Raw genomic sequence first — 16,530 nt, forward strand, 5'->3', positions numbered from 1 at the left:
ATAAATATATTAATTGCTCTGCTACGCCATGGAAAACAGAACAGGTGTCATTAAATTTAAAGTGCCTCTGTAGAGTTGAAGCAACAGTAAACAGAACTTATGCAAAAAATTCTAACAGACCAGGCCTGAGCGAGTTGCTTACTTGTTTCCCCACGGAGGCGGGCTGCTATGTGGTTTTTCTTTTACATTTCTGCTCGTTGTGAGATTGCGGGGCATCGTCGGAAATGGGGAAAAGCTTCAAGCCTTCAAGTTGGTGACTCCTTCAATCTTCACACGCAGCTTCTCATAAAACCACGAGTCTGACTGGTGCAGAAATGGCGTCCTGCATAACTGCAGCGTGGAAAGCAGGAATAAGACTGAATCCAGCTGCACGGTGATTGGCCAAGCAGTGCGGGCCACAGCAGAGCAGCCAACACCCACGCGTGGCACCATCCTGCTGCTGCAGCAGCCAATCCTGGCGCAGCGTTAACAGCGCCACTGCGCCAGGATTGGCTTACGAGCAGACTGCTATTTGCCCCTAATGAGACCGGGGCCGAGACTGCATGCCTGTCTAGTTTCTTAGTGCTAAGGGTGGGGGGGGGTGGACGGACCACAGTACGCGTGCGCAGGCCAGTCAAAATATCGAGGCCTCCTGGATTTCACATGCGCAGGTGTACAGTTACTGTAGTACACACTGCGCATGTGAAACCCACGAGTGCTCAATATTTTGACAGGCCCGCGCCGCGCGCAGTTACTGGCCAACGCTATTCGGCTTGCACCGCCCCCGCACGGCCCACTGCCTTCTGCGCTGCCAGATTCTGTCGGGCTTCTCCCGGCCGGGGACGATAGCGCGCTGCAATTATAATCCCGGCCGTACCGTTCGGACGTTTTTTAAAATAAATTATGCATGCCATGTTCTTGTTGGCAGGTGCGTCCATGGCTAGTGGGGCAACGCCCCAACGCCCCCAATGGACGCACCGCCACTGCTTCTAACAAGATGCAATCCTACACCGTCTACCTCCTGTAACTTCCTGCTCCTTTACAGACATCCACCTAGCAAGGCGACATTTCCAAACGCGCTTCTAGACACAGTTTCAAACCTGATAACAATACACTTCAACCTATGCGTTCTGGGTGACCTTAACATTTGGTTTGACAAACCCAATATGACCCATCCAAAAACAATAATCACTGGCCTAGATGCACTGAACCTGCATCAGATTGTCCACAAACCAACACACACCGCTGGACATGTCATAGATGTCATTTTTGCTAATACTGAACTAGTTACCTTTCAAACTATAACTCCAGTCATATGGTCAGACCCCCACTTGCTTGCTTTCCAACCTAAAACAACACTAAGCGACTCACCTAAAACTACCTTACATCCATCCACCTATCGGCCGTGGAACAAACTTAATTTGGAACCCTTCGAAACACAACAAACATCAAGTACAAATCTGGAAACAATAAATTCTGTTCAAAATGTAAATGAGTGGCTACAGGAAGCTTTTGACATCCTGATACCACTCAAAACCACACAACAGAACAAAAGAAAAAAGTGCCTTGGAGAAACATAGAAATAAAAGACATAAAACAACAAATTAGAAAGCTGCAACGTACCTGGCTCAAAACAAACGCCAAACAAAACAAACTTCACCTACAAAAAATTAACAGATTATACAAGTCGGCTATCAAAAAAGCTAAGAAAAGGTACTATTCAGACAGAATTCAAAACGCTACATATGCAAATAAAGAATTCTATAAAATACTCAATGAATTTTGCAAACCAAATTGCCTAGAAGGAACTCATCCAGTTACTCAAGATTTCACAGACAAACTGGAAAATCATTACACGGACAAAGCAGACACGTTGGACTCGTACTTAAAACAGAAACAAAGCACCAGCACTAACCCTTGTACAAAACAACAATCCAAGAATACTCTGGTCTCCGTTCCTTCCAACACATCTCACATGATGAATTTATGGACCTGGTCAAAGGATGCAGGCCTGCTGGCAGCCATTCTGACCCCTGTCCGCCACAAACTTTCAAGACAATTCTTTTAACAACCTCTGCTGCCACTCCAGTAAGAGGAATCATCAACGATTCCTTCACTACCAGAATATTTCCAGAAGAACTCAAAAAGTCATACATACACCCTTTACTGAAGAAAACAAACTTGGATCCGCTGAACCCTGACAACTACAGACCCATTACAAATGGACCTTTCCTGGGCAAACTGATAGAAAGAGCAGCATTCGCCCGGATGTCACAAATCATTGAAGAGAATGACATACTTTCAGACTTTTAAACAGGATTCCGTCCGGGAAGAGACATTGAATCTGCCCTCCTTGCCATCTGGGATGACCTGAAGAATACAGTTGACTGCAACGGGGTTCCTGCGCTACTCCTCTTGGACCTCTCAGCTGCTGTTGACACGGTTGACCATGACACTCTGAAACAAAGACTCTATGAAGCCGGCATAGAGGGAACTGCTTTAGACTGGATAGCGTCCTACCTTTGAAACATAACTAATGTCATCAATACCCCACCATTCTCGTCCAAACCGTACTCCACAAAAGCAGGGGTCCCTCAAGGTTCTATCATTTCACCCATGCTTTTCAACATCTACATGAAGTCATTACCAGTACTGATCAATAAATTTCCCCTCACGTGCTATAACTATGCAATTGACGCGCAATACTCCTTCAACTGGAATGTACCAAAGACATAGGAAAATCACCAATTTTCAGCTGTCTCAGAGCCACGGATCAGTGGATGACTTGGAGCCATCTCAAATTGAATGCTTCAAAAACGGAAATACTCGCGTGTGGCGATTGGAAACATTACAACACCCTTGCCGCATGGCCTGATGAACTGGGATCACCGCCTAAAGTATCAAAGGAAGTAAGAAACCTCAGAGTGATGATGGACCCCAAGTTGTCGATGAATGCCCAAATGGACAAACTAGCAAGATCAAGCTTTGTCACTATAAAAACGATGCAACAAATATTCCCTCATTTGGGATTTCCACACAAGGTCCAAGCGCCCATCTCCCTTGTTCTGTCCAAACTCGATTACGCCAATAGCCTCTACCACGGATCACCTTTCACGACCATGAAAAGACTACAACGGATTCAGCACTCGGCTGCCAGACTACTCTTGCATATCAAACTGCAAGACCACATCTCCCCTGCCTTGAAAGCCCTGCATTGGATACTGGTTGCCAGAAGATCCACGTTCAAGCTGCTTTGTATCACCCACAAAGCGATACATGGAATGGGACCACTTTTCATCAGGAATAAAATCACCAAACACATTCAACAGAGGAGCCTCCGCTCTAAAGGAGCATCTCGCCTCAAAATCCCAACATACAAGAAAAAAATCCCTGAGTGGCACATCCTTCTCTGTTCAAGCAGCCAAACTATGGAACTCTTTACCCCCCAACATAAGATCCACTGACAACCACCTTATCTTCAGAAAACTAATCAAGATCTGGCTCTTCCCCACATAAGCACCATACGCAAACAGAAATGTACAGCATATCCCTCTGTATATAAGCATTTGTTTTCACTATAGATATGTACCTATCTTTGTGTATTACTTTGTATAAACATGTAGAATAATTATGTTGTTGAGAAAAAATAATAATAATAAATAAATAAAAAACATCTTTGGTCTACATGTACTTACTTCCCTCGTGCATCTATGTACCTTCCATGTACTTGGATCTGTGTGTCTGTTACTTTTCTCCTGAAAAAGCATATCCAATGCACTACCCAATTTCTCATCCTGTGCCTCTATCAATATATTTAATCTACACATACTTACCTCCTTTATGTATCTATATACTTTCAATGTATTTATGGATCTATATATTTATCACTTTCTTCTAACTTAGCATTTCCAAAGCACTACCCTATTTCTCAGACTATACTTCGCTCAATATATCTTGTAGCCCAACTTTCTGACTCATCTCAAACTTCTTTCTACTACTCTTTCCAATGCACTACCCTATCTCTCATCCTATACCTATATCAATATATCCTCTACATCCACTCTCTCTCATTTATCCCAAACCCCATATCACTACTATGATCCCCAAAATAACCCTTTATAGGGCTCGCCTGCTGATGCGCTTCAGCGCATCGCTGGCGAAGCTCTATTACGGCTTATCCAGTGTTGATCCACCACTGGCGATTCCAGTGGCGATTTCTTCAAGTGCATGTGCTTTTTAGGTCATTGCGCAAGCGCAAGCCCTAAAAAGCGCGTGCACAATGCCACCAGCCGCCTGCCTGCCTGCCTCGCATTACCAGATCAAAGGCAGCCCAGCCCCCCTCCCACAAGCTTCTCAGCGTGTGCTCTGCCTCAGGCCGGCATTTCTCCTCCCCTCGGGCAAACAGATAGCCACAATAACACCCTCCCTGCTCCGCTTTTTTTCTCAATTTCTCCCAGTCTACACTTCCCATTAGGAGCCCTTCCTCCCCCCAGATAAGCTATCTCCATAAGAGATAAGCAGCTCTTCCACCATCTCAAACCCGTATTAGTGCTCCTCACTATGCATGTTTTTACTTAAAAAATCAGCACAATGCAGCAGTGTGACATCAAGCCAGGTTCATCGACATCACTGCAAAAGTAAAGTTTTTATTCCCCATTTCCTCTTCAAGAAAGTGACTGCGCATCAGCCTCTACGGATCAGAAAGCGGAGCCCCCCCACTGACCGGGCTGCGAGTCAAATTGCCATGTTTCACAAATTATGGTTTTCGTGGTCTTATTCTGGAGTAGCCCTGTTGGCAAGAGAGGAAAGAGCAAGGCTCTGACAGTCAGTCCTCCTCTGCTTCATAGTATGCCGCGCCACTATAGTAAGTTGAACAAGGGATATTATTTGACAGAAAGAGGCAACCTGCATCTATTCACGGAAATACATTGAGCAGTCAACATTTTTATTTTTTAAAGCTACATACAATGCACCATAACTATTCTAGGTCTACAAATGGAAATACATAACTAGCAATATTTTTATTTATTTTTTAAGAGGTGCATACTTAAAAAACATGATTACAAAAATTAAACATCAACTAGTAATTAAAAAACCTAGCAATTAAGATATGCCACGTCAAATAATAACTTTTGTCGCCAATTAATTATCAGTGTCTGGAATGGATATGGTCACACCCTCACTCACCCTCAACCCCTCACCCTCACTCACCCTCAACCCCTCACCCACACCCTCACTCACCCTCAACACCTCACCCTCAACCCCTCCCTCACGCTCACCCACCCTCACCCTCACTCACCCTCAACCCCTCACCCTCACTCACCCTCAACCCCTCACCCTCAACCCCTCACCCTCACTCACCCTCAACCCCTCACCCTCACTCACCCTCAACCCCTCACCCTCAACACCTCACTCACCCTCACGCTCACCCTCACGCTCACCCACCCTCACCCTCAACACCTCACCCTCAATCACCCTCAACCCCTCACCCTCACTCACCCTCAACCCCTCACCCTCAACCCCACACTCACCCTCACTCTCACTCATCCTCTATCACCCTCAACCCCTCACTCACCCTCAACCTCTCACCCTCACTCACCCTCAACCCCTCACCCTCACTCACCCTCAACCCCTCACCCTCACTCACCCTCAACCCCTCACCCTCAACCCCTCACTCACCCTCAACCCCTCACTCACCCTCAACCTCTCACCCTCACTCACCCTCAACACCTCACCCTCACTCACCCTCAACCCCTCACCCTCACTCACCCTCAGCCCCTCACCCTCAACCCCTCACCCTCACTCACCCTCAACCCCTCACCCTCACTCACCCTCACCCTCACTCACCCTCAACACCTCACCCTCACCCTCACTCACCCTCACTCACCCTCAGTCACCCTCAGTCACCCTCAACCCCTCACCCTCACATTCACTCACCCTCACTCACCCTCACTCACCCTCAACCCCTCACCCTCAACCCCTCACCCTCACTCACCCTCAACCCCTCACCCTCACTCACCCTCACCCTCACTCACCCTCAACACCTCACCCTCACTCACCCTCAATGCCTCACCCTCACTCACCCTCAACACCTCACCCTCAACCCCTAACTCACCCTCACTCTAACTCACCCTCACTCACCCTCAACACCTCCCTCACCCTCACTCACCCTCACCCACCCTCAACCCCTCACCCTAACTCACCCTCACTCACCCTCAACCCCTCACCCTCACTCACCCTCAACCCCTCATCCTCACCCTCACTCACCCTCAACCCCTCATCCTCACCCTCACTCTCACTCACCCTCACTCACCCTCACCCTCACCCACCCTCACCCTCACTCACCCTCAACCTCACTCACCCTCACCCACCCTCAACCCCTCATCCTCACTCACTCTCACTCACCCTCACCCTCACTCACCCTCACCCTCACTCACCCTCAACCTCACTCACCCTCACCCACCCTCAACCCCTCATCCTCACTCACTCTCACTCACCCTCACTCACCCTCAACCCCTCACCCTCACTCACCCTCAACCCCTCACCCTCACTCATCCTCACCCTCACTCACCCTCACTCACCCTCACTCACATTCACCCTCACCCTCACTCACCCTCACTCACCCTCACCCTCACTCACCCTCACCCTCACCCTCCCTCACCCTCACCCACCCTCACTCACCCTCACCCACCCACAACCCCTCATCCTCACTCACCCTCATCCTCACTCACCCTCACCCTCAACCCCTCACCCTCACTCACCCTCAACACCTCACCCTCACTCACCCTCACCCTCACTCACCCTCAACCCCTCACCCTCAATCCCTCACTCATCCTCACTCACAACCCCTCACCCTCACTCACCCTCAACCCCTCACCCTCACCCTCACTCACCCTCACTCACCCTCAACACCTCACCCTCACTCACCCTCAACCCCTCACCCTCACTCACCCTCACCCTCTCTCACCCTCAACACCTCACCCTCACTCACCCTCACTCACTCTCAACCCCTCACCCACCCTCAACACCTCACCCACACTCACCCTCAACCTCTCACCCTCCCTCACCCTCAACCCCTCACCCTCCCTCACCCTCAACCCCTCACTCACCCTCACTCTCACTCACCCTCACTCACCCTCAACCCCTCAGCCTCACCCTCACCCTCACTCACCCTCAACACCTCACCCTCACTCACCCTCACTCACTCTCAACCCCTCACCCACCCTCACCCTCACTCACCCTCAACACCTCACCCTCACTCACCCTCAACCCCTCACCCTCCCTCACCCTCAACCCCTCACCCTCCCTCACCCTCAACCCCTCACCCTCAACCCCTCCCCCTCGACCCCTCCCCCTCAACCCCTCACCCTCACTCAGCCTCACTCACCCTCAACACCTCACCCTCACTCACCCTCAACACCTCACCCTCACTCACCCTCAACCCCTCACCCTCACTCACCCTCAACCCCTCACCCTCAACACCTCACCCTCACTCACCCTCAAACTCAACATACATACATACATACCCTCACTCACCCTCACTCACCCTCAACCACTCACCCTCACTCACCCTCAACCCCTCACCCTCACTCACCCTCACCCTCAACACCTCACCCTCACTCACCCTCACCCTCACTCACCCGCACGCACCCTCACCCTCACTCACCCTCACCCTCACTCACCCTCACTCACCCTCACTCACCCTCAACCACTCACCCTCACTCACCCTCACCCTCACTCACCCTCACCCTCACTCACCCTCAACCCCTCACCCTCACTCACCCTCAACCCCTCACCCTCACCCTCACTCACCCTCAACCCCTCACTCACCCTCACTCTCACTCATCCTCACTCACCCTCAACCCCTCACCCTCACTCACCCTCACCCACCCTCAACCCCTCACCCTAACTCACCCTCACCCTCACTCACCCTCAACCCCTCACCCTCACTCACCCTCACTCACCCTCACTCACCCTCACTCACCCTCACCCACCCTCACTCACCCTCACCCACACTCACCCTCACCCTCACTCACCCTCACTCACCCTCAACCTCACTCACCCTCACCCACCCTCAACCCCTCATCCTCACTCACCCTCACCCTCACTCACCCTCAACCCCTCACCCTCACTCACCCTCACCCTCACTCAACCTCAACCCCTCACCCTCAATACCTCACCCTCACTCACCCTCACCCTCACCCAACCCCTCACCCTCAATACCTCACCCTCACTCACCCTCACTCACCCTCAACCCCTCACTCACCCTCAACCCCTCACCCACACCATCACTCACCCTCACTCGCCCTCACACGCCCTCACTCACCCTCACTCACCCTCACTCACCCTCAACCTCACTCACCCTCACCCAGCCTCAACCCCTCATCCTCACTCACCCTCACCCTCACTCACCCTCAACCCCTCACCCTCACTCACCCTCAACCCCTCACCCTCACCCTCACTCACCCTCACCCTCACTCACCCTCAACCCCTCACCCTCAATCCCTCACCCTCAATCCCTCACCCTCAGTCACCCTCACCCTCACCCCCTCACCCTCAACCCCTCACCCACACCATCACTCGCCCTCACTCGCCCTCACTCGCCCTCACTCGCCCTCACTCGCCCTCACTCGCCCTCACTCACCCTCACTCACCCTCACTCACCCTCACTCACCCTCTCACCCTCACTCACCCTCACCCTCACTCACCCGCAACACCTCACCCTCACTCACCCTCAATGCCTCACCCTCACTCACCCTCAACACCTCACCCTCAACCCCTAACTCACCCTCACTCTAACTCACCCTCACTCACCCTCAACACCTCCCTCACCCTCACTCACCCTCACCCACCCTCAACCCCTCACCCTAACTCACCCTCACCCTCACTCACCCTCAACCCCTCACCCTCACTCACCCTCAACCCCTCACCCTCACTCACCCTCAACCCCTCATCCTCACCCTCACTCACCCTCAACCCCTCATCCTCACCCTCACTCTCACTCACCCTCACTCACCCTCACTCACCCTCACTCACCCTCACCCTCACTCACCCTCACCCTCACTCACCCTCAACCTCACTCACCCTCACCCACCCTCAACCCCTCATCCTCACTCACTCTCACTCACCCTCACTCACCCTCACCCTCACTCACCCTCAACCTCACTCACCCTCACCCACCCTCAACCCCTCATCCTCACTCACTCTCACTCACCCTCACTCACCCTCAACCCCTCACCCTCACTCACCCTCAACCCCTCACCCTCACTCATCCTCACCCTCACTCACCCTCACTCACATTCACCCTCACCCTCACTCACCCTCACTCACCCTCACCCTCACTCACCCTCACTCACCCTCACCCTCCCTCACCCACCCTCACTCACCCTCACCCACCCTCAACCCCTCATCCTCACTCACCCTCATCCTCACTCACCCTCACCCTCAACCCCTCACCCTCACTCACCCTCAACACCTCACCCTCACTCACCCTCAACCCCTCACCCTCAATCCCTCACCCTCACTCATCCTCACTCACAACCCCTCACCCTCACTCACCCTCAACCCCTCACCCTCACCCTCACTCACCCTCACTCACCCTCACTCACCTTCTCTCACCCTCAACACCTCACCCTCACTCACCCTCAACCCCTCACTCACCCTCACCCTCTCTCACCCTCAACACCTCACCCTCACTCACCCTCACTCACTCTCAACCCCTCACCCACCCTCACTCACCCTCAACACCTCACCCTCACTCACCCTCAACCCCTCACCCTCCCTCACCCTCAACCCCTCACCCTCAACCCCTCACTCACCCTCACTCTCACTCACCCTCACTCACCCTCAACCTTACCCTCACCCTCACCCTCACTCACCCTCAACACCTCACCCTCACTCACCCTCACTCACTCTCAACCCCTCACCCACCCTCACCCTCACTCACCCTCAACACCTCACCCTCACTCACCCTCAACCCCTCACCCTCCCTCACCCTCAACCCCTCACCCTCCCTCACCCTCAACCCCTCACCCTCAACCCCTCCCCCTCGACCCCTCCCCCTCAACCCCTCACCCTCACTCAGCCTCACTCACCCTCAACACCTCACCCTCACTCACCCTCAACACCTCACCCTCACTCACCCTCAACACCTCACCCTCAACCCCTCACCCTCACCCTCACTCACCCTCACAACACATATTGTGTTACAATAGGTGTCACATTTGCAAAAGATAAAACTATTGGCATTGTAAATAACAAAGCTATTAATTCGCTATTTTCAAAACAAGCACATAAATAAAAAATGTCCTTTACAATATCAATAGCTCAAACTTTCCTAATGCAAGACCTATTGCATTGCTGTGCTTCTCTCCCCTGCTGCACTCTCCTGCTCTCTAGAGATGTGGCCTAACGACAAGAGCTGCCATCTAAGTCACGTAAATACAAAATATGTTGCATTCCAAATGCTATAGGTGTCACATTCGCAAAAGTTATAACTATTGGCATTGTAAATGACAAAGCCATCAATTTAGCAATTTTAAAAACCAACAAATAAATAACATATGTCATTTACAATACCAATAACTCCAACTTTTCTAATGCGAGACCTATTGCATTTCCAATGCTTGTTAGACTCTCTCCTACTCTACCCCTCCTTGCATCATCTGACACCGCTTTTACTATACCGATCCCCTAAAACAAACCTTTCTAAACTCTCCCCTCTGACTCCTCCCCTCCAAAACTACTTTTTACTCATCTAAAAGCCTCCTCCTACTGCTAAGACCGAAAAAAATGTTTTTTAAATCCTTGACTCTTCTATCCCTCCACTATCCTTTTCAATCAAAATTAACAGACTAACATGTTCACTTCTCAAATTCCATATTAAATTATACTAATTCACCACTAATCCTTTATGGGTTCCAGAGTAGAGTGCTACTCGCCAATAAAGCGTCTTAACACCCCATCAGAGTTACAAGCGCTATATAAAAGCAAACCTTTTCCCTTTTCTACCCCTACCCAACCCTTCTCAATCCAAATAACTAACACATCCACCACTAAAATTACTTTCATGTTTCACCGTACTAATTCAACACTAATACTTATGGGTTCCAGAGTAGGGTGCTACTCGCTCTTTCAAAATCCCATCAGGGGTAGCAAGCGCTATATAAATACAAACCTCTTTCCCTCTTCTAGCCCGCCCCCTACCCTTCTCTACCGAAAAAACTGAACAACATATCCACTACTCAAATTACTTCATATTATACTATACTAATTTTCAACACTAATCCTGTATGGGTTCCGGAGTGGCGTGCTACTCGCCAGAAAAGCACTTCAACACCCATCAGGGGTAACAAGTGCTATATGAATGCAAACCTTTCTTGCCCTTTTATCCCTCCGATATCCTACTCACTCCAAATAACTGACTAATAGCCACCAATTAAATTAATTTCATATTTAACCATATTAATTCACCACTAATCCTTTAAGGGCTTCTGGAGTAGCGTGCTTTAACACCCCATCAGGGGTAACAAGTGCTATATAAATACAAACCTTTGTCCTCCTCTATCCTTCTGTTATCATTCCAAATCCAAATAACTGACTAACCTATCACCACTTAAAATGTACTTACATGTTTCACTATACTAATTTAACACTAATCCTCTATGGGTCCCGGAGTAACGTGCTACTCGCCGAAAAAGCGCTTTGACGCCTCGTCAGGGGTAGTAAGTGCTATGTAAATGCAATTACAATATATACACACACACATAGGGGTAGTCAGGCGGCAGGCTTACATTACTAGATAAACAAGAAATACTACTCTTGAAATTAACACGATGCCACGGGGCTGGCATTCACTGCGGTGGCAATTTCTGGACCACGTTATGTTAAATGTATTTGTAGAGCACACGGACGCTCGGCTTCTTGGAACTGAAGAACTAACAAAAGGTTTATAATTTTTTTTTTAATTTACAGATTGGAAAGCCACGTTGTGATGGTTCTCCTGAACTGGACCAGCACGGATTCTGGTGTTGGATGGCAGTGAGTGAGTTTGACTGTTGGTGTGATGCAGCCGAGGAAGCGCTGTCTGTCCTGCTGCGAGGCGCTATCAGTAGGAACTGGTTTCAGGAACCAAGACTCCGAGGTTAGAAAGGTGGGGCTGTATGGGGGTACAAGGACTTGAGAGGGCTTTAAAGGGTCCCCCAGAATGAACGGGCAGCCAATCAACCTTTTAAAATTGGGGTTGCTTCTCAGTAAAAAAAAAAAACACATTAACAAGGCAGAACCTTGAATGTTATACACAAAATTCCTAAATTAGCGATTTACTAATTTCTGTGCTGTAAACTGCAACTTTTAATTTGTTTCTGTGGGATTAGGGGTCTTCCCTATGCCTTCTTTTTTTTTGGGGGGGGGGGGTCGTTCAAGTGGGCGACTTGTTTCAATCGGGCTGTTTCAATTTACTCCCCCGCCCCTGGACAGGAGTGGGAATGGGCCCCCTCCTTTGGCTGGAAATTGGAAAACCGGATCTGGTGCACGCCTGGGCAACATTTTAATTATGCTGACGAAATTCGCAAATCTTGCATTACATGACATTGTACCACGTGTAATCTTTACCCCGCTGGGGACAGGTGTTATGCAGGGAATATCTTGGCAACACATTTTATGCTCGAACTAGCCTCTTATTTCTAACTCAGTCGCAGTTTTTTTTTTTAAATAAGATATTGTCAAGCCATATTTCGCACAATTGGTGCGATTTTCCTAAGATTCCATTACATTTCTCAAAAACAACGTACACAATTTTCCACGCCGCGATATGTGCGCCCTACTGTTCAAAATGCTGCATATAAAGTGACAACAAATAACAGAAACAGTTGAAAAGAACATCCACACGCACTGGCACAGCACAGACCCTACGCTAGGCTACTGAATTAATTGGGCGCTGGCGGGAGCAGGTAAATTCTGCACTTAAAACGGCGGTGCTTCGGGCCTCGAGGCGCCTCTTTGATGAGCTGCAGTTCACGAACCCTTGTTTTTGTGTAAAATAAGACGGTGGCACACACCAGGCTCGGGGCCTTGATTCCCGCTCGCGCTGTGTGCTTAGATAAACCCCGGCTGGCTCCCCAAAGGATGCAGTATTTACTTATTTGAGGCTCTCGTTCTAACAGGGCTCCCAGAGCCCCCCTCTACCTCCCGCAGTCTGCCCACGCCGCCCCCTCCAGTGGCGGCCCATCCCCACAGTCCGTGCCTTTTGAAAGTTAAAGCCCCGCCCCCGTGGGGCAGCCTGTATGATGGAGGATAGGGGGGTACGTGAGCAGGGGGAGGGGTAAGAGGGTGAGGACGGAGAGGGTAAGGGGGTACGTGACAGGCAGGGTAAGGGAATACGAGAGGACAGGGAGGGTAAGGGGGTACGTGACAGGCAGGGTAAGGGAATACGAGAGGACAGGGAGGGTAAGGGGGTACGTGACAGGCAGGGTAAGGGAATACGAGAGGACAGGGAGGGTAAGGGGGTACGTGACCGGCAGGGTAAGGGAATACGAGAGGACAGGGAGGGTAAGGGGGTACGTGACAGGCAGGGTAAGGGAATACGAGAGGAGAGGGAGGGTAAGGGGGTACGTGACAGGCAGGGTAAGGGAATACGAGAGGACAGGGAGGGTAAGGGGGTACGTGACAGGCAGGGTAACGGGTGAATACAGGCAGGGTAAGGGGGTACGTGACAGGCAGGGTAACAGGTACATGAGTACAGGAAGGGTAAGGGGGTACGTAACAGGAAGGGTAAGGGGGTACGTAACAGGAAGGGTAAGGGGGTACATGACAGGCAGGGTAAGGGGGTACGCAAGGACAGGCAGGGTAAGGGGGTACGCGAGGAAAGGCAGGGTAAGGGGGTACACGAGGGTAAGGGGGTACACGAGGACAGGCAGGGTAAGAGGGTACATAAGTACGGAGACAGTAAGGATGTATGTGAGGATGGAGAGGGCAAGGGGGTGCGTGAAGACGGAGAGGGTAAGTGGTAGGTGGGGACGAAAAGGACACAGGGGTACGTGAGGACAGGTGGTAAGAATGGAGAGGGTAAGGGGGTACATGAGGACAAGCAGGGAAAGGGTGTACATGAGAACTGAGAGGGTAAGGGGTAGATGGGGACAGAGAGGGTAAGGGGGTAGATGGGGACCGAGGGTAAGGGGGTGGGTGGGGACAGAGAGGGTAAGGGGGTAAGTGGGCACAGAGGGAAAGGGGGTACACGTAGACGGGGAGGGTAAAGAGTAAGTGAGGAAGGAGAGAGTAAGTAAGGAAGGAGAGAGTAAGGGGGTAGGTGGGGACAGGGGGAATGGAAGGGAGAGGAGGGTAATGGGGTAGTTGAGGACAGGGAGGGTATGGGGTACGCATGGATGGGGAGGGTATGGGGGTATGCAAGGAAAGGGACGGTAAGTGGATATGTGAGGACTGGGAGGGAAAGGGGGTTTGTGAGAATGCGAAGGGTAATGTGGTTGGTTAGGACAATGCAGGTAGGTAGGTACACGAGGGAAGGTAAGGGGATATGCGAGGACAGGGAAGGTAAAGTGGTACGTGAGGACGAGGAAGGTAAGGGGGTACGAAAGGACGGGAAGAGTAAGGGGTATGTGAGGACAGAGAGGGTAAGGGGATATGCAAGGATGGAGAGGGTAAGGGGGTATGCGAGGACAGAGAGGGTAAGGGGGTTTGTGAGGACAGGGAGGGTAAGGGGGTACGTGTGGACGGAGAGGGTAAGGGGTATGTGAAAATTAGCAGGGTAAGGGGTAAGTGAGGATAGAGAGAGTAATAGGGCCCGTGAAGATGAAGAGGGAAAGGGGGTATGTGAGGACATGGAGGTGGTACATGAGGACGAGGCTGGTAAGGAGGTACTCGAGGACAGGGTTGGCAAGGGGGTATGTGAGGACAGGGAGGGTAAGGTGGTACATGAGGACGAGGCAGGTAAGGAGGTACGCGAGGACGGGGAGAGTAAGGGTTTATGTGAGGACAGGAAGCGTAAGGTGGTACGTGAGGAAGAGGAAGGTAAGTGGGTACAAAAGGACAGGTAGGGTAAGGGGGTACGAGAGGATGGGGAGGGTAAGGGGGTATGTGAGGACAAGGAGGGTAAGGGGGTACAGAGAGTGTAAGGGGGTACAGTATGCGAGGATGGAGAGGGTAAGGGGTACGCAAGGACGGAGAGGGTAAGGGGGAATGCAAGAACAATGGAGGAAGAGGTATGAAAGGATGAGGAGAGTAAGGGAGTATGGGAGGATAGGGAGGGTAAGGGGTACGCAAGGACAGAGAGGGTAAGGGGGTATGTGATGATGAGGAAGGTAAAGTACCCGAGGACGGGGTTAAGGGAGTATGCGAGGACAGGGAGGGTAAGGTGGTACGTGAGGACGAGGAAGGTAATGAGGTATGCAAGGACGGGGAAGTAAGTGGGTATGTGAGGACGGGGAGAGTAGGGCGGTATGTGAGGACGAGGAAAGTAAGGGGGAACAAAAGGATGGGGAGGGTAAGGGGGTACATGAGGACACAGGCGGCGAGGCCTACCTGGCATGTGCAGATTGAAGGCCAGCAGCACGTTGACGAAGAGGTCGGGGAGCTGGTCTGTGGTGTCCGAGGGTAAGCCGTCCTCCACCACATCCAGCAGGAACTGGATGAAGTGTGAGTTCAGGTGCTCTGTCCCCGCAGAGGAAGAAAGCAAAGGTTACTCTGATCCATCAACAAGTGCCCAAGGTCACACGTAGCACTCTCAACATACCACCTCTGGTCTACAATCATTACTAGCGGTTATCACCAATGACAGGCATTCACCTCTGGGTGCACTGTAGTTACAAATAAGGGGTAACAAAAATATGGAGTTATTTATACGGTTATCAACAATGTCGAGCACGTAAACAAAATGATGAAGGGGCAATGTGCCTGGGGCCAGGAGGCCATGGAGGAGAGCCTTTGACAAGAGCAGGCAGAGAAGGGGCAATGAGCCAGATACCAAGAGGGATGGAGGAGGCTCTGAGCAGAGCAGGCAGAGAAGGGGCAATGTTCAGGGGTACCAGGAGGCCTGGAGGAGAGGCTCTGACAAGAGCAGGCAGAGAGGGGGCAATGTTCAGGGGTACCAGGAGGCCTGGAGGAGAGGCTCTGACAAGAGCAGGCAGAGAGGGGGCAATGTTCAGGGGTACCAGGAGGCCTGGAGGAGAGGCTCTGACCAGAGCAGGCAGAGAAGGGGCAATGTTCAGGGGTACCAGGAGGCCTGGAGGAGAGGCTCTGACAAGAGCAGGCAGAGAGGGGGCAATGTTCAGGGGTACCAGGAGGCCTGGAGGAGAGGCTCTGACAAGAGCAGGCAGAGAGGGGGCAATGTTCAGGGGTACCAGGAGGCCTGGAGGAGAGGCTCTGACAAGAGCAGGCAGAGAGGGGGCAATGTTCAGGGGTACACAAGTTTCATCGAAACAAAATATATAGGAGTGATTCGTAATCACTGCTGACACAGTGCATTAGACACCCTTGCTTCACAGATATCCCTGCTAAATTAAATCATGAAAGCTCAACCTTCTGACGAAAGAAGTCCAA

The 16,530-nt window shown here is 51.2% G+C and overlaps 1 protein-coding gene across 2 annotated transcripts in view; it reads right to left on the minus strand.

Annotated features, from left to right (window-relative positions):
• NCKIPSD (NCK interacting protein with SH3 domain) overlaps window positions 1–16,530 on the minus strand; it is a 312,878-nt gene that overhangs the window by 19,826 nt on the left and 276,522 nt on the right. For both annotated transcript variants that reach the window (XM_086948742.1, XM_086948741.1), the window contains exon 10: window positions 15,514–15,642. In XM_086948742.1, the coding sequence (XP_086804868.1) occupies window positions 15,514–15,642 (129 nt within the window). The remainder of the gene's footprint in view (window positions 1–15,513; window positions 15,643–16,530) is intronic.

The sequence above is a fragment of the Lissotriton vulgaris genome, unplaced genomic scaffold (genome assembly GCF_964263255.1).
Source record: "Lissotriton vulgaris unplaced genomic scaffold, aLisVul1.2 SCAFFOLD_410, whole genome shotgun sequence".
Taxonomy (NCBI): domain Eukaryota; kingdom Metazoa; phylum Chordata; class Amphibia; order Caudata; family Salamandridae; genus Lissotriton; species Lissotriton vulgaris.